Raw genomic sequence first — 23,172 nt, 5'->3', positions numbered from 1 at the left:
TATTTTCAATGTGAAAAGGGGAATACCCAATTCGGAAATCCTCTGTCTTCTAGGTTAGTCTAAAAGCAACAAAACAGTCCGGGCCTGACTTATAAATATTGGAGACTTAAATTCTAATAAATAATCAAAAATTTTAAAAATTTCAAATTATGCAAGATAAGTTCAATATTCCTTCAAAATGATAAAATTTATCAATACGGTTACCAGTAACAAACATGTGTAGTATTTTTTTTAAAATTATACTCAGTGTCCCACCCTTCATTTAGTAAGACCCCACATGACACATTTACCGCATAATGATTCTAGAAACATTCCGATATTCACTGTAAAGTGATGGCTAACTGGATAGTGATGTCTTGGAAAGGTATGAACTGTTAATTCCATGATTTTTATACACATTACTTACATAGATAATGTAAACGTGCAACAGAGCAAATCGTTTATTTGTAAACAATGGAACTGTCATAACCGATCAAAAACTTTATCTTTACAATCTCTTGCGTTTAGTTTACCAGTATAAATGTTTACGTGCGTTTTGTTCAATTTTCCCCCATATTGGCCCCATGTCATACTGAAAGTTGAATGAAAAAAAAATCATAACTGAAGTTGTAACTTTTTTAGATGTGAAAAGTGCGAATACTAAACTATGATTCTTTAAAAAAAAAAATCTTTTTTCTTTTATGCTTTTATTATGAATATAAAGAATTTTGCCAAAACCTTAGGCTATCAACTCATATATTGGTAGACATTTTGTATTATTCAGTAGTAGTACATAGATTTCTAAGAAAACAATTTTACTAGTTGTGACTTGAATCGTTTTTGACGTAAGGAACACAATTCTGTTCTCAGTTAACACCCTCAATTTCAAAAAGAAACTCGATCTAAGTATTAGAAATTATGTAAAAATTTAAACAGCAAAACTATAAAAGTGACCTGATTATTATTATTTTTTTTTGTGGGGAAAGGTAGGGAAAATTGATTTATATTTTCATAAATTTTTAAAAACTTAAACTGGATTGAAACTCATTCTTAAATCCTTTTGATAAATTGCAATATTAACTATGCATACAGAGATTATAGTTTGGTTATTAAAGTTTAATCTCGGAGAAATAAAGTGAGACTAAAAATTTTTTACTTAAACTGTTTCAGAAGATATGCATGCATGTGATTGTCTACACATTTTTTTTTATCTCGATCAACAAATCTCACTGAGATTATAGCTAGGTGTAAGATATTTGGCTTTCAGTTTATTTCCATAATATATATGTATATGCTTCAGAGTATACTTGCACGGATATACAAATACAAATATTTTATTGACAAAAACACATGCAGTTACAATAATTGGCAAAGGCCCAGTGAATATATTAAGAACACCATTGTATGTTTACAATAACTGTATGTACAGTATTAAACTCTGTCCCGAGTTTTTGCTTCCACCACTTTTTGCTTGATATTTCAATATTAAATAGTAAATACCTTTGTGCTCAAACTATGTTCATCCACTACAATAAAAAATGTCCAGATTATCTGTTTTGAAACGCCCCCTATACCGTCTCAGGTTTAAATACACATCCCGAAATTGAAAGTCTACGGAGATTTTGCATTGCAACAGCCATTAATAAGCCCTGATGATAACGTTAAAAAATTGCGCGATGTATTCCGAGTGTATTCCGAATAGAGAGAAGATGTAAACATTCCCCATTATAAATCTCCGTAAGGAATCTGTTTTCATTCCTGTGAAATTTTCTGAGTGGAAAGGGATAATTGTTCAATGAAGATATCTTGGATATATTCCTTTTTAACGATTTCAACTGTATTTCTATCACAGGTATGTGTAATTTTATTAAAAATCATCAAAAAGCGATAGAAGCAATAACTTGGAACAGACTATAGTTAAAGATTAGTTATATTCAGTTTCGATGAACATTTACCTTTATGTTTTATATAAAATGCAATGATTAAAAAAATTGATCAGAAGAATCTTGGGATTTAATTTAGACTGTAATGATTTTTGTTTAGCAATTAAATGAATTTATACCCTTTTTCAAAGTGCTTGGAATTTTTACTTTTTAAAAGAAAAAAAATCGTTTTCCTATTACTAATACCGATAGTAATTTTATTATTATATAATTATTTTTTTAATTTTATAGCTTAAGAGAGTAAAAATGGCTCATCCACAGCCAGAGCAGAGAGGTGAATGGATCGAGGTGAAAATATTAGGCTCTGGGGGTTTTGGTCAGGTTGTTCTTTGGAAACATGAAGTAAGTTTAATAAATAAACAAATTTTGTCTAAAATTGAACAGCACTGTTTTTTAATTCTTATAAAATTTGCCTTCATAATTAAATGTCTCCTTAATAATTTTTCAGAGTAGGGACGACTTCATAGCCCTGAAAAAATGTCGAGTACAGAGCGAAATGAACCAAAAACACAAAGAACGCTGGACTCTGGAGGTGGATATTATGAAACGCTTGGACCACCCCAACGTCATAGCAGCTAAAGATGTCCCCCCGGAACTGAATGTCCACGTAGGGGAGATGCCATTGCTGGCCATGGAATATTGTTCTGGTGGGGATCTGCGCAAAGTAAGGCAGAGTTCAAATAATGCTTGATGACTGCAAGCTCACAGTTTCAGGAGAACCTTTATTTGTTTAATTTGATACTTGATGAGTGTTTGATTGTTTAATTATGGATTCCATTGATTGATAGGTGCTGAACAAGCCAGAGAACTGTGTAGGGCTGAAGCAGTATGACATCAGATGTCTGGTGAGAGATATTGCTTCCGCTGTAGAGTACCTCCACAAAAAGAGAATCATACACAGAGACCTCAAGCCTGAGAACATCGTGCTACATCCCACTGAAGAGCAGGTAGGCAAACAGAGTTAAGCTACTGTAAGGCAAATTTTATTCGCAACGACTTTATTTTGTGAAATATAGGAGATAAATCTCATCTACATCTGTGTTGTAACATAATTACAATCATAGGGCAAGGACTGGTTCATGTTGAGAAATGTTTGTGACAAGGAGGCTATCGCAAATTTCGTGAAAATTTCTTGCATGCAAAGAAAGTTGCATTACATTACCGGTATATGATCCCAGGCCATGAAACTGAGACATGCTTAATATTATATTTAAGTTGATATTTCCATTAAAAATTCCTTGGATAAATGATGTAATCCCTGAGGGTCAGAGGAACTATTAGGGGGAGGAATGCAGGCACGTAGCATCAATTTTGAAAGTGGGGGGGGGGGGGGGGCCCCAGACTCATCCAAAAAAATGTTAACAAAGAAAAAAAAAAAGAATGAGAAGTCAATTTCTCAAAATTTTCAAATTCCTAATGGGGGGGGGGGGGGGGGGCTGGTCGTAGTATATCTTCTTTAACTTCGACTTCTCTCATTTTCCATTCCAATTTTTTCAATTTTTTACATACTCCCAAAAAAGTGGGGGGGGGGGGGGGGGACTCCATGATAATTCAATATTTAAGAAAAATTTTTGCTGCGAGAAAAAGTTGGGGGACCAGCCCCTCCCCCCCCCCCCCCCCCCCCCCCCCCATGCTACGTGCCTTAAATGTTGGTGTTTTTTATAGTAACTTTTAGCCTATAAATGTTTTTTAGGTACATGTATAATGGATACTTGATATTTTTACAATTTTGAAAATCAGATGGTAAAATCAGAATGTAACCAATAAAGTCAGAGATAGGCCACTATTTGGGGGAGCATTTTGTATGAATTTGTATTAGTTTGTTACAGTTTTTTTGTCAGAGTAGGACATTTTTGTTACTTATGGGCCTCTTGCTTTCTCTTATAGTTGTATGGATCCTTATGTATAAGTTTGCCTCGCTTATGATTTGAGGTTCTTTGGTACAGTACCAATTTTTACTGCAGTGTATCAATGTTCCTTATATGTTGTCTTTTTCTGCCTTGTAGACTGTATACAAGGTGATAGATTTAGGTTATGCCAAGGAATTAGACCAGAGCAGCATGTGTACATCATTTGTTGGAACCATGCAGTATCTTGTAAGTCTCTCCAAACAACATCATCCCTATTATAAACCCCTGTCATCTGTAACCTCACTGAAAATCAAACTCCCTCACTGAAATTTCTTGCACAGCTAGTTCAAGCACATTTTATGCAGTAATCTCCAAATGTTTGCACAGGCCCCAGAGCTGTTTGCCAGCCAGAAGTACACATGTACTGTAGACTACTGGTCGTTTGGTACCGTGGTGTTTGAGTGTATCACAGGATTCCGTCCATTCTTGCCTCATGTCCCTCCAGTTACTTGGTAAGGCTAATATGCCACAGGTCGAGGTAAACCTTACTTGTGTTTTTATCTCACCTGAGCTGAAAGCTCAAGTGAGCTATTCTGATCACATTTTGTCCGTCGTCTGTCTGTTCGTCCATCCGTCCGTCCGTCTGTAAACTTGTCACATTTTGAACTTCTCTAAAACCAATTAACCAAACTCAACCAAATTTGGCTCAAAGCATTCTTATGGAAAGATGAATATAAATTGCAGAAATGAAAGAAAAATTTTCATTGAAAGCTGAGAAAACCTCAAAACTGTAAAAAAAAAAAAAGAAAAAAAAGGGGGGTGCATTTTAAAAAATCTTCTTCTCAAGAACTACTGAGGCAAATTCAACGTAATTTAGCATGAATAATCCTTACGGGAAGGAAATATAAATTGCAAAAATTATGGGCTAATTCTGTTTCAAATCTGAGTTATTACGAAAATAACAAGAAAGAAAAGGCGTGTTTCAAGCAATTTATAGCATCCATGAGTCTTGGTAAAATGGGTAGGCATGACCGACAAGGACAGAACAAAAGATTGACAGTTATTAATCTGCCAATCTCATTAAAATTTCAAGATATTTACTGACCAGTATATTTGTATTCGCTGTAAATATTGCTGCTAAATAATTCGTAATTGGAATTGACGATTGCCGATCCGCCCCAGCTTTTATTTTGCCCCGACGCTATATGATAAACGGGTCGATCTGACAATAATGAATTTGTTTGTTGTGCAACAGTTCGTGTACGAAGGGAATCTTTGAAACATGCAAAATACATTGGTGCCGATTTTGTGAAGTAAATTGAGGCTAAATATTTCAATGCGTTGACAGTTTTCACATATGACGGTGGTGTTAGCTTTTGATTTTCGTTTCGTTTTCATTTATGCTTTGCGTTAACCTGGGAACTGTCGCTTGTATTTCCTGATTTTTAGGTATCAAATCAAACAGAGACTTCGGTAAATCAAACAGTTTACTGTTTACCTGCGCAAATTAAGCAACATCTGATGTATTAAGAAAAAACTAATATGCAATTCATTTAGGCTATCGGTAATTCGGTATCATCTTTTGCGTAATGGTAGAATAATGCAATATGTTTTGTTGAGATGCTCGGCATTTTCTCGAGTTTATTCAGTTTAAATAGAGTTTAATATCGCTGACGGAAATATGTAGGTATATACATGTATATGATTCATTTTGAAAAATAAATTGTGTTCTTTATTTGTTGTAGTGCATGTTTCTTGTGTTTAATTGTTTACAATTTCTATTTACTTACCATATTTGAGTGTTAAGCTTCGAATTATAAGTAAGATACAGAGATTTGCTCACAATTCTATGTTTGTACACAGATCTGAGGCCATTCATTTTTTTCCATTTTAAATGCCGAATAGGAAATGCCAAGTTAAAAATCTTAAGCTGAATGTATTAAACTATTATGAACAAAATATGACTCAAACCTAGCAAATTTTTGAGCTCATCTTGCATATAATTCTATTATTGACACTGAAATTTTGGTTGATCATTAAAAATTCTATATGAATTAGAGTATGTCAAATACTTGTACACCAAAAAAATTAAAGAATGATATGCTGTATATAACTACTCTCTGGGGCCCCCTCTTTATACAATGAATAATGTGAAATGTGAGTAAATAAAAACGACATCGTTAAAACAGTTTCCATAGTTCTGACACATTTCTGTTGCGGGGATAAAAGAATTATCGCTATTCCTAAGAAAATATTATAGCGGAAAATTATCCTGGTTTGTAGCCTTTTGTTATTTTTGAATAAAAATGAAAATAATGGGTGCATAGGCCATAGTAAATTAGAGTGATGTGCCTGTCAATACGGTAACATTGATTTTTATAGCTCTTTAACATGTCACGTGACAACATTTTTCATTCCAGTGTATTCATCAATCAAGTGTGAGTAAAGTTATAAAAGTAACAAGTTTACGCGAGGTAAACAACAGTCATTCAATTATAATGGAGAAGACAAATTAAATTGTTGAATATTTTTAATTTGAGAAATTGAGTGCATTGAGGTGCAATTTTCTTCTTCACATATATACATGTAGGATTTTTTGATAAAATACAATAACTATTATATTTAAAAAAAAATACAATAACTAGTAAGTAGTTGAGAAAATGTACCTATATGCTCTCATATATTTTGATCACTTTATTAAGTGGGGGAGGGGGGCAGAACAAAAATACAGGGAATTAGAAGTTATATAACAGTGTACCCCTACCAAATATTTAGTTCTATATCTTGCGTAGGATTTCCTTATTCTGTGTAAAACAGTATTTCATGAAGGTACAATGTCAAAGATTACGTGTATGCAAAAATAAGGGTAAAATTTGAAAACTTTACAATATTTATTTTTTTTGTTATTCTACCGAGGGCCATATGGCACAATATCTTTTGAACGCCCATTGTTGCTCATGTGAGCGATGTGGCCCCATGGGCCTCTTGTTTGTTAATCTTGGGGATATTAAAAAGATTTCGTATGATACACATATGCTGTGGAATCATCATTGTTCGTGGGGGACCAATGTTTGTGGCTTTTGTGGGTAACCTTTGTACAAGAATTTACATCCCCACGAACCTATATATAATTTTTTAGTATTTATTTACAAAACAGGGCTTGCTACCGACAAAATTATGTCCTCACGAACCAGGAAAATTTTGGCTACCCACGAACATTGACCCCCAGGAATACAAATGTTCACAGTATTGCTTTCAATCGATCTCTGATCAGTATCTTCATATTGTGTTCTAAAACTTTTAATCTTCCTCCTAAGTTTTGAAGTACAAAAGAAAGAAACTCAATGACTTAAAAGTCAAGGTCAAAAGAAACCAAGGTCCTCCATGAAATCCAAAGTCAAACAGATCTACATGACTCAATGTGGCCACACCAAAGAGCATAGCAATTGATAAACCTTATTTCCATTAATTGGCAAAAGCAATGATAAATTTTGGATTAGAATTATGGAAGATGTACATATGCATGTGTTTATCTCTGCTCACATCCTCACACCCACATGTAATAAATAATTCTTCACAAATCTGTAGTTATTGTTAAATTCACCAAAATTTCTACTTGCCACACATTTCCACTTTACCAGTATTCAACTGGGTGTTGTATTTCAATCAACCTCTTGGAAATGCATTCACAATTCGTATTGTCTTTGTAGGCATAAAGAAGTCTACCAGAAATCACAAGATGACATCACTGGGTTTTATAACTCTGACGGGGAGGTGGTGTTTTCTCAGAAAATTCTCACACCCACACACCTCTGCAGGTAACATTGGATTTTGATTTTTGAATTACTGGTATCAAAAGTTTTTGAATTTTGAGCTCCAAATATTGATTATAATGATTATCAAACTTATGATTATTTTATCCTCAGACAACTTTACTTCATTTTCATGAACTCTTGTATATAAGCATTGTTTGTATCCATGAGCTTTTGTATACAGTATATATATATTTTTTCTGTGCAATATCTTGTATATTGTTGAGTATAGAAGTATGCAGGCCTACTTTGAGCAGTGGTTGAGTCTGATGCTGAGGTGGGACTCACAGTTAAGAGGAGGAGGGCGGGATGGGAGGCCGCACTGCTTCCGTGTCCTTGACACAATGCTGAATGTCAAGGTTAGATCCAAATACCGGTAGTTATCATGCAGAATCATTAAATGTTTCGCAAATTTTGTATGATGTGAATAATCCTCACATGATTGCTGTGAAAAGTATACTTACACAATCCTTTCTTAGGAGTTGTATTTTACCAAAGAAGAATAAACAAAAAACTGTACAAACATTATTATTCATCTGCATCATTTTGTTTACTGTCGTAGGTTCACAACTTTGAACAAATGTTCAATGAAGCACTGCAATTAATGCTACATATACATGTTCATGTTTTTAAAATGTGTGTACTTTACCATATATGACAAAGATTAATCTTTTTAGTCTTTTTATATATTCTCTGAGGTTTTTTTTACCATTTTACATTTTTGCAGATCCTCCATATTCTGTATGTACCATGTAACCAACTCCTCTCTTATCCCCTGGTGGAAAACTACTCCATACAAGAGCTACAAGAAAAGATTGAGAAAGAGACAGGGGTCAAAGTTGAAGATCAAGACATTCTATTGGCTAGTGGGGCATCACCCGACCCAAACCTTGGTGCTCATCAGTGTTGGACTGCTCCCGTAAGTTTTTTAAAGATTACAGGTATACATTGGAATATTAAGTTTTGGGATTTGAATTTTTCATATTTAATATATATATATATATATATATATATATATATATATATATATATATATATATATATATATATATATATATATATATATATATATATATATATATATTTTTTTTTTTTTTACTTGTTAGCAGAAACACTGAATTAATACATAAGAATTTTGGAGATACATTCATTAGGTTTATTTACTGGTAATTGATTAAATGTGACCAAAAACCTACCCACCTTTTTGGAGTGTAGTAAACTTTATTTAAAATGCCTGTGCATTGCATCCGTATTTCAATTTCACAGGGTGAAGAGGACTGGGTTGTGTTTCTGTTTGCCAAGGGAGAGAATCAAGGAGGAGGAACTCAAATACAAAAGCCAATACCCACCAACGTCCAGGGCATCTTCAAGGAGCCCACTATAGTTCTACCATTTCAGGTACTGTACTGGTTTCATAAAAAATCTGTGGGCATCAATTTGTAAGAATTACGGTAAGTGAAAATTGATGTCAAGGATGCGTAAAATTGTGGCTATGAATAATCATATCAATACAGTACATTAATATTAGAAATTAAACTTCAATGAACATTTAATTTTGTGGATTGACTCAACATCAAAATCCACAGTAATTATAACATGTATATAGCAGACATCAATGAAACCTCACCATGACTTTCCTGTTAAAGTGTTATAAATCACTAAAAATGATTCAAAATTGAATTATCATCAGTTCCATGTGCATGCATAACAAATGTGCTGTGTTAATTTGTAGGAACAAAAGAAAGCCTGGGCAGAAGCTGTATATTTCTGTAACCAACAAGTCGTAGATTTCAGGAGACTGATTCAGAGTCAAAGGGCAGCAATGTAAGTAAATGTATCGTAAATATTAGATTAAAGGGAAAGGATTAGTCAGTTGGATCAGAATGAGGAAACTAAATTAATCTAAGGATTATGTACCAGGCAATCATGCAACCATTTCCATGGTTGTAAAAAGTAAGGAAATGCTTAAAAGATAAAAAATTTGACTTCCAGTATTTAAGTATATGTTGTATGAATAAATAGTTCATTTTCATTTAGATGTCATCAACATGTACCAAAGTGGTCTTTTTAAAAAGTTGTACTTTAGCATATTGTGTTTTGTTCTTCAGGTTGAGCATGCTAAGAACACACAATGATTTTGCCAAACGAGAAAAGAAAATGGTTAGCAATTGTGAGCATCTTGTGTCCAAGTTAGATTACTTTGAGGAATGGCAAGTACAGTTTAAAGCTATTTTTCTCAATTCTGCTTTTCACGAAAAACACATTATTTGAATTAACTTTGCTAATTAATTTGTTTTTCTATTCAGTCTTCAACATGACTTGGAATTGTATGGTATTCAGAGTAGAGATGGAGGAATCAGTATGTTGAATTTCTTCTCTCTCTCTCTCTCTCTCTCTCTCTCTCTCTCTCTCTCTCTCTCTCTCTCTCTCTCTCATATCTCTATTCCTCTGTCAAGTAAGCACTTGTATTCCTTTGTACACCTTCCTTATATATAAATTATGATGGTTTGGAATAATAGGTGCAGAAAAGGTTGTTGCAAAATGGAAGAAAGTAGGAGAAGAAATGAAGCTGTACCACAGTCTGGTAGTGTCTCGTCTTTTTTTTTTTTTTTTTCTGTTTCTGATTATTACTGTAAAATTGTATCCATTCAATTTATGTTTAGTCAAGGTGTATATTGTATATATACAGAGTGAATTTTTTTTTTTGGACAATGATTTCAGAGGGAAAATGTGCAGACTCTTCATCAACAGTCCCTGGCGTTGCAGACCAAGATCTTAGAATTACAGAAAAGTCCATTCGCCCGCACCAAACAACACGAGGTTTTGGAAAATCTGGAAAGCATGCAAGTTCAAACATCTAAACTTTTACTTGGATTGAGAAAATGCAATTCTGTATATTTTGCTAATAAGGCATTTATCATCTAGCTCCCAGGGTCTCTAATCTGCTCCTTTTTTTTTCAAAGTAACTTCTTTTTCTTTAACCTTGTGAAGATATGTATTCTTGTGGTAATGGTTTTCAGATCTAAAATGCTGAAGAATTGAGTTCAAACCTCATATTGGGTGAATTTTTCTTAATTTCTGGCTCATTTTTGTTTTATTCTGCTTGATAGTGCCAAAAGATGTACTGAGTTGTATCAGGAAATGAGACAAGCAGGAAAAGGTGAGAGCATGTTGTGTAAAAATTCAGTGTAGTCTTACAGAGCATAATTTGGTACTTATTTTTCAAATTCTTTATCATTCAATGACTGAAAAGGTCATTTTGGCAAAATCATTTGTGACTGCATCACTTCCATTATAATTTACTATTGATAATCACATTATTTCTGTAGAAACTCAAGTCCAACTTACAGAAATTTGTTTGTTACATGTAATAAATGGTACCTTGGAATTATACAATAACTTTGTCTTTGAGATAATTTTCACTGCATTTTTTTTGTAACGTATAGGTGGCCGAGAAGAATACAAGGACCATAAGCCCATGGTGAAACTGGTGGTCAAGTGTATATACACTCGTGACCAGAGTCTACAAGACCTCTACACGCATCTTGGGTAATGGCAGGAAATCAATATTGCTCTAAACATTCAGTATAGTACACAAGATCCTTTCAGGTTTTTAGCTAGTAAGCTTTTCTGATCTGAACTTTCTTCATATTTACTCTATAATTCAGTAGCATTTAATTTTCTCTTACAAGTATTTCTTCTAATTGATATTCACTTTTGAATCTCCCTTTCAGTAAAATCTGTGCCTGTAAGCACGAGCTGTTCCAGTTATTACCCAGCATTCAGCAGTGCCGTGAACAAATTGATGGCACCACACAAAGACTTCTCCAGGCTCACAAACAGAGGCAGTCTGAGATATGGAGTCTAGTCCAGATGGCTGTAAGTATACACATGTTTACTGTAAATTCCTTATATAATGCAAGTATTAATTCTGTGATCCCACTGTTTTGTATCAAATCGCGAGAATATAAAATCGTGAATATGGAACTTTTTTAAGAATAGATTTTTTTAAGGTTCCCATTCTTTATGATGGTCACTGAAGGTGGATGCTTGATACAAGTTTGACTGTAATTTCTTTTACACAACAGCTAGGGATGTAAACATGGGTAGATATAGACTGTTATTCCTTTTGACTGGTTTGCACTGTTTCTGTGTTCACTTTGTAGGAGGGAATGACAAGACAGGACTCCAGAAGCAGTGGACATGCCAGCATGCTGTTATCTATGTATGGTGGGGCCTCACTCGACTCCATCAAAATGTGTGATGACAACAGAGAAACTGTACAAAAGTAAGCAGTTTTTCTTATTTTAGGGGGGAAAACAACCAATTCATTTTTGTTAGAACTATATTCATATTTTAGGCCGCTTCACCACTTTTCAGTCACAAATCAGGAATTAGGAATCATTTAAAATGTACAAAGTTAACATACGTCATTCCAAGCACTTGCAAAATGCAGCCAAAAGTACACAAGGTGCTGTGTCATTTATTGGTTAAATTTGTATAAAGATAGAAAACCGGGGGGTTGGGGGGTGGGGGGGGGGGGGGGGGTGTTTATCCATAATTCATGCAACTGGATATTGAATACAACTGGAAATTCATTAGTTCAGCATTAGACACATGCTTTCTTTTTACATCACACTGATCTGATCATGATATGACAATGTATTAAGCTTTTCTTGCAGTATATATATACAGTTGAACCTTAATATCCCAAACACCGATATCTCAAATACCATTGATATATTGAAATGATTTTGAAGTCCAAAACTATTTACTCTTTTATAGTTTTACCTTGATATTGTGAATCCATGGATATCTCAAAAGTTTTTTTTGGCGAAGGAGGTTAAAAGAATTAGTCATCAAATCTACCTAAAATATGAATTGTTTAGCATAAACTGTTATTCAATAAAGAAAAAAAATCTGTATATTTTACCTTTGAAATTTTGGTATTTTCCTATATTTCTATGTAGAGCTCTTGTTCTAAAGGAGATCAATACAGTCTAAAACTGGCCCGGCCATAGAGCCCTATTAAGTGGAATTCAAGATAATAAGGTTTAACTGTATTAAGCAGATTGAACTGATTATTTTAAAAGGAATAAAAGGAGAATTTCTCCCACAGGTGTGATGACATGATAAAGAGTCTGATTGATGAGCACGAGGAACTTCTCTCCTCCATGGATTGGAGTTTCTTACCGCCTGAGAAATCCAAGGAACCGTGACCAGAAACTCGCCATGCAATTCTACTAGGTTCTTCTATCATTGTCCAGTATGACTGAAATTGCTACCTCTGACACTTGATTTTTTGTTGTGTTTTTTTGTGGGTTTTTTTTTCGTCTGTATATATGGCCTTGTATTTATGTTCAATGCTTACAAATTTCTGACCAAAGACATAAGGGTTTTTGGGTGTGAAATATTGCTGTAAATGTTAAATAGTGGACATTGCAAAAAAAAGAAAAAGAAGAAAATGATTGCAATACTCTGTCGGGCAAACGTGTTTTCTGAACTCTGGTTGAAAGATACTTTGAGGTGAAATTTATATAAAAGATTGATTAGATCCTCTCAGTCTCGCCACATTCCTACGAGAGGCCATTTAGTTTTGAACCCTTACAGAGACTTGTACATTCCATCACTTTTATCATCAGGTACTGCTAGTTGCATGTATTAAACTTTTAAAAAGGTCAGGTTAATTCTGTCTACTGGATGTGTTAGTGTATTTTTTGAGGTGTGAAAGACTTAATTTAAAGATTGAAAATCAAAATTATTGAATTTAGCATTGTGATTATAATTATAAATGGCAAATAAAAGGTAATTAGTATACTTTAATTATTATGAATAATATAATTGATGCTATTTTCTAGCTGTCCTAATAAAGACTGAATTGTAAAATTTTCGTAAATTAATGTATTTGTATAGTTTTTTTAACAAGTAAAATCAGTTATTGATTTTTAAAATGATATACATGTAAATACACATATGCATGTAAAAGATGCGTTGACTATTTATTATTTTTCATAAGATGTATTTGATTAATCCATTGCCTTATAAATTAATGTTCAGTTATTCTTTATTTGATGTTGTTTGCTATTCTGCTTTTTAGAGGGCTTTTGATGTATTAATGTTCTTGAATTCAAGAAATATTAGTACATGTATATTTGTTTAACATTTTTAGTGTACGTTATCACATGCATAATATTTTTTTGTACAATTTTTTTTTGATTCTGTGTTGGAGGGAGGGAATAAGATGAACATATCAAAACTGACTGTTTTGTATTTATAATCATTGCAACTTGAAATTGCATTGATAGCAGCTTAGTATTTGCCTATCCGCATGACAGTATATATGCACTTCAGTTGAGATTTACTAATCACCAGATATTGAATATGACAAAATACTAATACAAAATAAAAAAAAAGTAAATTATTATTGTAATTTGGTCATACTGCATGAAAAACTACCTTAATTTCCCCTTTTAAAGTAGGCATTACTTTTTTGTTTTAATGTTGTTGAACCATACATTTATTGTTTGAACAGTCTGTTTGCAAAGTACATGTCAAATATGTGTGGCAAGTGACTTAATGACCTTGTTGAAAGTCACCAGGTCAAAAGTCACCAGTTTTCTGGAGTAAAATGATATTAAGTTCTAGACAACTTTAATAGAAATTGTTTCAGGCACTAAATTTAAGGAGGCATGGGAGTTTTTGAGATATAAGAATTGATGAAAGTTGTCTTATTTCTAACATAATTACTGGTCTAAATGTTCACAATTTATTTTTTTTAGCATTAAATTACATCCAAGAATTGTGTTTAATGGTTAAACATTATTTAGGGAAAGTGGCATATATGTTTTACAGTACCGGTACATTTATTAGTAATACTCATTTTTAAGGAACTTGGATAAAAGGAGATTTCGGATAAAAAAAAAGTTACATTTTTTACTCCCTCCCTTACATATGGACATCTTGCATGGTAATAAAATCTCTATATTTTAAAGAACTCAAATTTCATGTTCACAAGCCATTTTTATTTGCAAGTTTTAGATTATAAAAATTTCTTGTTTGCCTGAGCATAAATTTTAATCAACTAGTAAATGAGGTAGACTTGCATGAATACGACATTCAATGTCATTTTTGTTTGTTTGTAACACTGAAAAATTTCCTAAAATGAGACTTTATATAACCTTCCTGTGCTTGCTTATTAATGCATATTGTTTATTATAGATATTTGTATTTTTCAGTAGTATATTTCTGTTCCATTACTATATTAGATTGCATGCCTAGAATTATAAATGGCTTTTTTGATAGTGCATAGATATTAGCTGTATTTTGACAATATACATGTATAATATTACTTAGTTTAAAAGTGTGTTTTCTAGTCCCATTTTATGCAGTTCATAGATGTATAAAGTATTGTTGCAACATGAAAATGCAAATAATTTCATATTCTTTATAATTGTCGTGTCAATTTAGCGTATTGTAAATTTAAGACCAAGTATGATCAGGGGCTTTTCGCCAATCTCATTTATTTTTAATTCTAGGTTTTATGGTGATAACTGTTTGGATCCCTGATCAAAAATCAAAAATCATTAAAAATCAAAGTAGGTTTTAGCAGTTATTTGTATGTTAGACATTACAGTAGATTCCCAGTGAAACACAAAGTATATCTGCAACTTCGCATAAAAATGTGAGAAGCACCCCTCACCCATTTTAAAATTATTGATGCTCTTATTTTTTTAACAGATGTAAACTACTGTACCTGTATATGAAATATTACAAAATATTCAGTTTTTGTGGCTTCATATTTTTGCTATTTGATTCAAAACAACAGAATCGGAGAACTAATTGCAGGAATGTAAAGTATTCTCTATCCTATATATATACATATATATATATATATATATCTCTTATGTAAACGTACCCGAGGAAGGACATTTTAAAAATGTTCTTTATATGTATATACATGTTCATTAAAGATGTACTATTCTTATGCAAGTATTTTTCTCATGCATTTGTAGTTGGTTACTCATTTACTGAATTGTTTTATGTTTGTTAATGATGAAATGTGAATTTGTTTATAAATTAAAATATTTTATGTAAACAGTTATAAACAATAAAGCAATTTTTCCATTAAAATTGAATGAATTTAATGGATTGAGCAATGTACTTGCAGTCATTTCAATCTGATTGCCAGGTAATTCAGATCTTTGGATCCATTATGCAGATCACTACTACACATAAGTGTATTGAGTAGATCAAATACAAGGACCTGATTTTAATCGGTTTAGTAGCCACTATAGCTGCAGGTTTGTAACTCCTGATCTGAAAAAAAAATCTGATGGACGACCAGGGAGCTTGTTCCATACATATTTAACAGTTCAAAATTAACGGCACACAAAATATTGTGATAGTTTTGGAATGATCAATTCATCTTATTCCCAAAATAATTTTGTGGAAATAATTAGTACCATTAAATTCTTCAGGCAATTCTTCTGGCATCGTCTCTTTATTTGCCTCAGACTTTCTCTTAAACGCTAACCGACCTCTGAAATTAAGTCACTTCCAGATTGAGGGTCGCCTTTTTACATGTCAACAAACTGCACCACTTCATCTCACAGGGCAGGTAATGGTGTTTAAAAGAATATCAAGTAAAGTCACATTATCTGTAGTAAAATATCTGGGGAATATTTTGGAATCAAATATTTGTATAGAAATATGCAACTTTAAAAAAAAAGCGAACGAAACTGGAGATTTCAGGTTGTCCATCTGAAATTTTTAATAACGTAACGGTAGCTACAGACCTGCAGCTATAGCCATTAGAGTGCTAGTTAAAATACCAAAAAAAATTCCTGTTCATTTTTGATTTAGTCTTATGAAAACAATTGATATAATTACCATTGGCCCCCGCCCCCTTACCAAAAAATACATGTTTCCTTGACTGCATTGAGAATGTAATGTTATATTTTTAATGCCAAAAACATTAAAAAGTCGATGCAATATTTCAAATGATTTAAGAAAATGATCCGGCGTTGCCAACGTACACGAAGCGCCTCAGTCACGCAGCGCTAGGAGGCTGTGCGGGATCATCGCTGCGCATGCAGAGAACAAGGCGCATCCACTAAAATGAGTCAGTAACATGGGCAGCACATACGCAGGTAGGGGTGGAAGTCAAAATATGTAGCTCAGTATGTAAATAAAGCTGAGATACATGCACTAGGAGGCTGTGCAGGATCATCGCTGCACATGCAGAGAACAAGGCGCATCCACTAAAATGAGTTAGTGATTTCTTTGAATAGAATTCCAAGTTTAGTATGTGAATGTACATATTAGATAAAAGTTCGACTGCAGGACCTGTTTAAAAGACAGGCATTGTAAACACATTTAAAACACTTGCAAGGCACCATGTTCTTAATCTATTTTTTTTTTTTATAGATTCAAAAACAAATAAACAGAAATATCTTTTAAAAGCATATATATATTGTACAGTAATATGGACGGAATGTTTAACTGACATCAAATACATTAAGGTTATGACAGGGATTTGAATGTCTCTAGTCGGTCTTGGTATAACTTGTGAAACTCGTTAGCCAGGTAGTAGAAAGAGGCATCAATGTTCTGCATTTCTTTCTGAAAAAGAAAAAGAGTCTGTTACTAAATGTACTAGTAAATTATATCTTTATGCATGGACATCATGATTTAAATCATTTTTACTGATGGGTTATTGCTGGTTTACAACATTCCAAGAATTTGATAAGCAGCTCATTTTTCCAAGCTCTGGTATTGATAATTTAAACGTACAGCTATTAAATAACTTCATTGGCTAAATTCAGTTGAAACTTTATTTTCATAAAACTAACAGCTGAGAATTCAAAAACTTTGGTTATCAACAGTGATTTTGAACAAAAGAAAAGCATTTCCTATATTTCCTGTAAACTTACAGCTGAGCATTCAAAGTATTTGAGTCCGTTGCTCTCTGCAAACTCCATTCCTGCCTTAGGACTGATAACTCGTCTCTCGTCCAAATCAATCTTATTTGCTACCAATACTCCTTCAATAAACAAAAAATGTCAGGTATAGAGGGGGTATACATGTACCTTTATACTTTTGTTTTCAGGGTGTGTGTGTTAATTTTACAATGTAAATTTAATCAGCTTGGATTTTGAATTTTCCAGGGAGGGTTCTAACTGACCCACCCCCATTCTCAAGCTAGATCTGCTCATGCATCTGTACATGTCAATTAATAGACAAAATATCGAACATTCAGGTGCAACAATTTTAAATATTATTCTCACTGAAAATATGTTGCCAATATTTGACAGATTTGTGTGTGAAAATGCAAAAATATAAAAATATGCCATGTCTCAGATTTTGGAGTGCTAAAGTACAGTATACATGTGTTCAATGTCTTATATTTTCTGTTCAGATATGTTGCTCATATATTTTTTGAGTAATCTGTTTTTTGACAGTGAGTTTACACTACCTGGTATCTGTACTTCAGGTTTCTGAGATTTCACCCGCTCCAACCACTTAGCGCAACTGGAGAATGATGTTTCACTCGTGACATCATACACTACCATGACAACAGATGGTTGTTCCCACTAAATGAGAAAACAAATTCAAAAGTCATACAACATTCATTTCTTTCCCTGTTTTATCAATGAAGTTCAAATGACTACTGTGGTTTCATCAATATTCAATGAATACCAATTTTCGTGGATTCCGTTATGAAATTGATCCACGAAATTAAGTGTTCATTGAAGTGCAATCTCTATTAGAATTTTGTATTGATAAGGTCATTGGCCACAAATTTACGTATCCTTGAAACTGTGATTTTCATTTATCCATGAAAATTGATACCCTTGAATATTAATGAAACCACAGCATGTAACATGTGTAGTAAAATTGAATACGTCATTGGTTAAAAGTTTATTCAACTTTCAGTTATTGACATTTATTCATCTGCATTTACTATACAAGAGAGAAATAACCATTTAGAGCTGCACAAGTATACTTACAAAGTTTTGAACATGCTCGGCAAAAATTTCTTTACCAGCAGAGTCATACATATACAGTTCCTGAAAACAAAGAGCATTCTGTAAACAGGGAAATATTCGCCCTCATTTTAATTTTCGCCCTTTTCACCCTCGTTGTCAGCTGACCGTTGTCAGCTGACGAATTAAAGACTTGGCAAATTCCCAGGTCTCAAATTATCTCTCTTTAATCACAATTGTGTCTGGATGAAAACTATTTGCAAGTGTAGAAAGGGAAAAAATTACAAAAGGCCAAAATAACTGTGTATACACTACTACAGCTACCAGTAGGTGTTATAAAGATTGTATTTCATGTACAGTATCTGCATGTCAATATACCAGTACATGTACTGGTGTTGTTTTCTAGAGGATTGGAGTGGACCGAGATTAAATTACCAGTACTGTTTGTTCCTAGTATAATAAGCCATGACCAGCCAGGTATATGAAAATGGATAACTATGAACTTTATAATACATGTATCTGTGTGTAAAATGATATTGCAATAGTTTATGCTTTGAAGTTTTAATATAATTAACTTTTATCTCCATATATCTTCTAATACCATGCCATGGATCAATATTTAAGACTATATATTTATTTTTTAAAACTTTCACATGAAAGAGATATTAATTTACAGAAAAAACATGTGAACTAATGAATTATATTAAAAAACTAATATAAATTTCAAATAACCAACATTTTCTTCTTTTCAAATTAAAATTGGAAAGATAATCTTGCTTGCGACTACAGTGCTTACATGTCACTGGGGTGTTAATATTTAATTTTGTGATTCGCAAGTACTTACCACACTGTCTTTTGAATCAGGAATGTTCACATGTTTGACCAGTAGCTCTACTCCTGTGGTCTATTAAAATAAAATGCCACAAAATTGTCACATGCAGACTTTCACCTTAATCATATTATGATCATGTAAATCATCTGAATTATTAATAAGAGACATATCTATTTAGATAATACAAAGTTGATGGATTAAAAATAGCTAATCATGTGATAATCATATTCAATACAAATGCTTGTTTCTTTGTACGGTAATTTAGAGATCATTGTCTCGAGCCACAGTCCAGAGTCCACAGAGCCCTCCCCTTATGGGAGAGGATCGTACATACTGGCCGTGATTTACACCGATGAGAGGATCGAAATACAATTTATATACCATAATCAAATTATTGTTCGATAAATGATACAATGGTATGATATTGTTTGGTTACCATGGTGTAGTTCTTTGGAAAATGTGAGCCATCACTATGGAAGGCCTGACAGAGGGCACTCTTCCCAACTGTGGAGTCCCCTACACAAGACAAACAAAAGACAAATGCATTAGTTTATAAGTACAATTTGCTGTTACTTAAGGGAACTAGTCAAATGTTTACACATCTTATGTCAAAATTTGATCTTCACATAAGGCAAAAAAAGTAACACATGTTTTGTCACTGTTGCACCAACCTCAGCTGGGTAAATAACATGATCTGATTATTAGCTGCCGATCTGTAGCTTGATGGAAATATTTGGGTTGACAATTCAGATTGTCATCAGAGTAACTTGAACTTCTTCCATCTTAAGTATTGGTAAAGTTGTCAATCATTTTTTAGATTGAGTGAATATAAATAACACGCACATACATGTATTCTGAAGTAAGTTTGCTAGATTATTGTTAATATATATAAACTTTTTTCCCCCCAGAGTAAATAAAAACGTTGATGAAAAAAACCCAGGTCCAGATAGAGTTCATTTGCTGTCTGTTCATGTACAGATGCACACGTGTTTGAAGGTTCAATGGTCATAAAATTGGACTGTGGAACAATTACAGCTAAATTCCTTCTACAAGTACCGCTAAGTGGTAAGTACTGTGTTGATAAGGAAACAGTCAGATCCTTGTAGGTGGGTTATATTTCCACATTAAACAGGTGTATCGGTACACAGAGTTCAAGTTGTATCCTATATAGTACACATATGGTTATTCACTTCTGACGTACATGTGTGGTATGTGTTATGTAACTGACTTCTGGTTTTCTAATCACAGATTCGTTCAAATAAGTTAATTCTGATTTGGATATATTAAACGAGTCACTGCAGACCACAAATTTAGTACATTTGTATTTTAAAACAATTCAAACTGCTACACTCTTTTTAAATGGGCAAATTTGAGATGATGATTGAGATCTTAAACTCGAAATTTATTTGAGTACTTTAGGGGAAACATATTAAAAGTTAAGCGTCATACAAAAATATATAAACGTAAATTTTCATACCCCCCCCCCCCCCCCCCCCCCCCCGCAATAAAAAATTATCTATTTCTGTGGTGATAGAGTGTTGATTTAAAGTATATTTAAGTTTAGTAATAATTACATTACGAACAGCTTATAATTTATTTCCTCATCCATAAAAAGAAATAATTTTATCACAAATGAGGTAAAGTCAATGTATGCTCTGCACTATTTCATGGACAGGTATAATAATTAATAAATTTGTATGGTTCATAAATTATAGTTACTAAATAAACATTAAAGGCACAGAACTTATAAAAATGTGATAAACAGGGTTTAACAATTCAAAGACACAGATTAATGACAGAATGACTATAATAATCTGATTATGTATTAATTTAAAGATCTATAAACAATTTTCAGTGAAACATTTAATATATTTCACAACTTTAACCTTTAGTTTATTATCAAACTATAGTTAGGTAATAATTTTGTGCATAAATTTCTGAGAATTAAATAGAAAATCTTATTCAGTTAAAATACTTTTAGATTCATATTCTACATTTTACAACTGTAAACTTCATAGATTATGATTGTGATTGTAAGTTTATGGTAATAAACTAATATTGAAAAAATGTAAGTCACAATTTATCTTTAAAATATATAGTTTACAATCGTTAACCTGAAAAATATTGTTTCACAACTTGTAACTATAATAGATCAAAATTTATAAAATATCATATTAGTTTACAGGTGTTGGGATTTATTTATCAGCAAAATCTATTAATGTTAACATTTCTTTACAGTCTTTCAGACAGATAATTAAACTTTGATTAATATTTGTATAGTTTACATCTGTTAGATATTGTTTAAAAATTTACAAATGGATAGTTTTTTAATCAATCTGACGTTAGTTATAGCTAGATAATGCTTAACTTTGTAAACTATATACTATAGTTGAAATTGAATAAACTTAAGTTTATCAACGGTGAAGCTATGTTTTATAGCTCAATTTTGTGAATTTAGTGTGCCATAATAATTAAGTTTTCACAACAGTAACTTATCAGTTAACCATGAAAACAAATATTTCTTATATTTATCTGATAAAGTTTAATTGTTAACGACTTTTAACTATAAGTCTATTATAGTTTACAGCATTGTTCATACAAATTAATTTTAGGGTACAATATTTACAAATATAAAATTAACATTGCTTTACATTTGAAAAACACAGAATAAGAAAACATGATTTTTGTAAGATATACTGGCGTGCGACCAGTTCTCGCCCAGTACCATTTCTCGCCAGTACATTTTGACGTCATTTTATCAACACATAAAATTGTGACGTCACAATGTACTGGCGAGAAATGGTACTCGGCAAGAACTGGTCGCACGCCAGTACAGTATTACATTGTAAACACTCAGTTTTCTGTGAAATTTTGCAACTCTCAATCATATTAAAGCTATAGTTAACAATTTTACCAGTGGTATAGTTTAAGAATTGTTAACTGTGATTAACGGTACAGAATAGTTTTCAGTCAATGGCCTTTATCAATTGGAAAGTATGTTTAGCTTATTATTGTACATTGTAACTAAATACATCATAAACAGGTTGGGACCACTCTCCCAAATGGGATATAATAGCCCGTTTGGGATATAATAGCCCAAATGGGATATAAATTTGAAATGCAAAAAAATATTTTTTTTATTTTAAAATTTTTGAAATAATTCCGCATTAATGTGAATAAAATGCAACAACTTTTGGTTAAGAAGTTTTCTTATATTTCTATAGTTTGTAAGATTGATCCCCAAGAAGTTTTGGATAAACTGAGGGATCAATCTCAGTAATAGTACAGCTACAGAAAAAGTTGTTTACCAAAAGTTGTTGTATTTCATCTATTCTAATGCGGATTTATATCAAAAATTTCAAAATCAATTTTTTTTATTTTTTGCACTTAAAATTTATATCCCATTTGGGCTATTATATCCCAAACGGACTATTATATCCCATTTGGGAGAGTGGTCCCAACCTGATAAAGTGCGGTTATCATGGTTATATGCAATTGTATAAAAGCACTTATCAACATTGCGTTAAAGAAATTCGCAAAAATGTTCTCAACCAAACGGAAAACGAAAGATCTATTGGCAGTACGTAATATAAAATGCATGTATCTAAATCCAACATACCTACAACTACACACTTAGCTCTCAAACAAGTCGGCATTTTTCACTTTGTTTAGGTATGTTACGACAACCCCAAATATTACAAGAGAGGGGTTTTTTGATTGGATGAATTATTTTTTGTCCAATGGAAATCTGTGTTACATTTTATCCGAAAA

The 23,172-nt window shown here is 32.6% G+C and overlaps 2 protein-coding genes across 3 annotated transcripts; one reads left to right on the top strand and one right to left on the bottom strand.

The window, feature by feature from the left end:
• Positions 1-305: 305 nt before the first annotated feature.
• Positions 306-14,388, top strand: LOC128165598 (inhibitor of nuclear factor kappa-B kinase subunit alpha-like). 2 transcript variants are annotated; one of them, XM_052830292.1, is made up of 20 exons: positions 306-364; positions 2,154-2,264; positions 2,371-2,586; positions 2,711-2,869; positions 3,929-4,018; positions 4,160-4,284; positions 7,483-7,590; positions 7,817-7,943; positions 8,312-8,503; positions 8,851-8,982; positions 9,317-9,408; positions 9,693-9,794; positions 9,891-9,943; positions 10,104-10,168; positions 10,306-10,427; positions 10,695-10,744; positions 11,031-11,133; positions 11,319-11,463; positions 11,751-11,872; positions 12,704-14,388. In XM_052830292.1, exons 2-20 carry the CDS (start codon positions 2,169-2,171, stop codon positions 12,801-12,803), a joined length of 2,199 nt encoding a protein of 732 aa, XP_052686252.1. In that variant the 5' UTR covers positions 306-364; positions 2,154-2,168; the 3' UTR covers positions 12,804-14,388. The 2 variants fall into 2 exon arrangements, with proteins under 2 accessions (XP_052686252.1, XP_052686251.1); XM_052830291.1 differs by lacking the exon at positions 306-364 and adding an exon at positions 1,003-1,831.
• Positions 14,389-16,992: 2,604 nt separating this feature from the next.
• On the bottom strand, positions 16,993-23,145 carry LOC128166537 (intraflagellar transport protein 27 homolog). The gene is made up of 7 exons (XM_052831775.1): positions 23,021-23,145; positions 19,838-19,917; positions 19,414-19,473; positions 18,594-18,653; positions 18,059-18,176; positions 17,517-17,626; positions 16,993-17,205 (listed from the first exon to the last, which is right to left on the bottom strand). Exons 1-7 carry the CDS (start codon positions 23,055-23,057, stop codon positions 17,107-17,109), a joined length of 564 nt encoding a protein of 187 aa, XP_052687735.1. The 5' UTR covers positions 23,058-23,145; the 3' UTR covers positions 16,993-17,106.
• Between the last annotated feature and the right edge of the window lie 27 nt (positions 23,146-23,172).

The sequence above is a fragment of the Crassostrea angulata genome, chromosome 10, assembly GCF_025612915.1.
Source record: "Crassostrea angulata isolate pt1a10 chromosome 10, ASM2561291v2, whole genome shotgun sequence".
Taxonomy (NCBI): Eukaryota; Metazoa; Mollusca; class Bivalvia; order Ostreida; family Ostreidae; genus Magallana; species Magallana angulata.
Note: the sequence above shows the minus strand (reverse complement) of the source record. Positions and strands in the feature narration are given on the sequence as shown.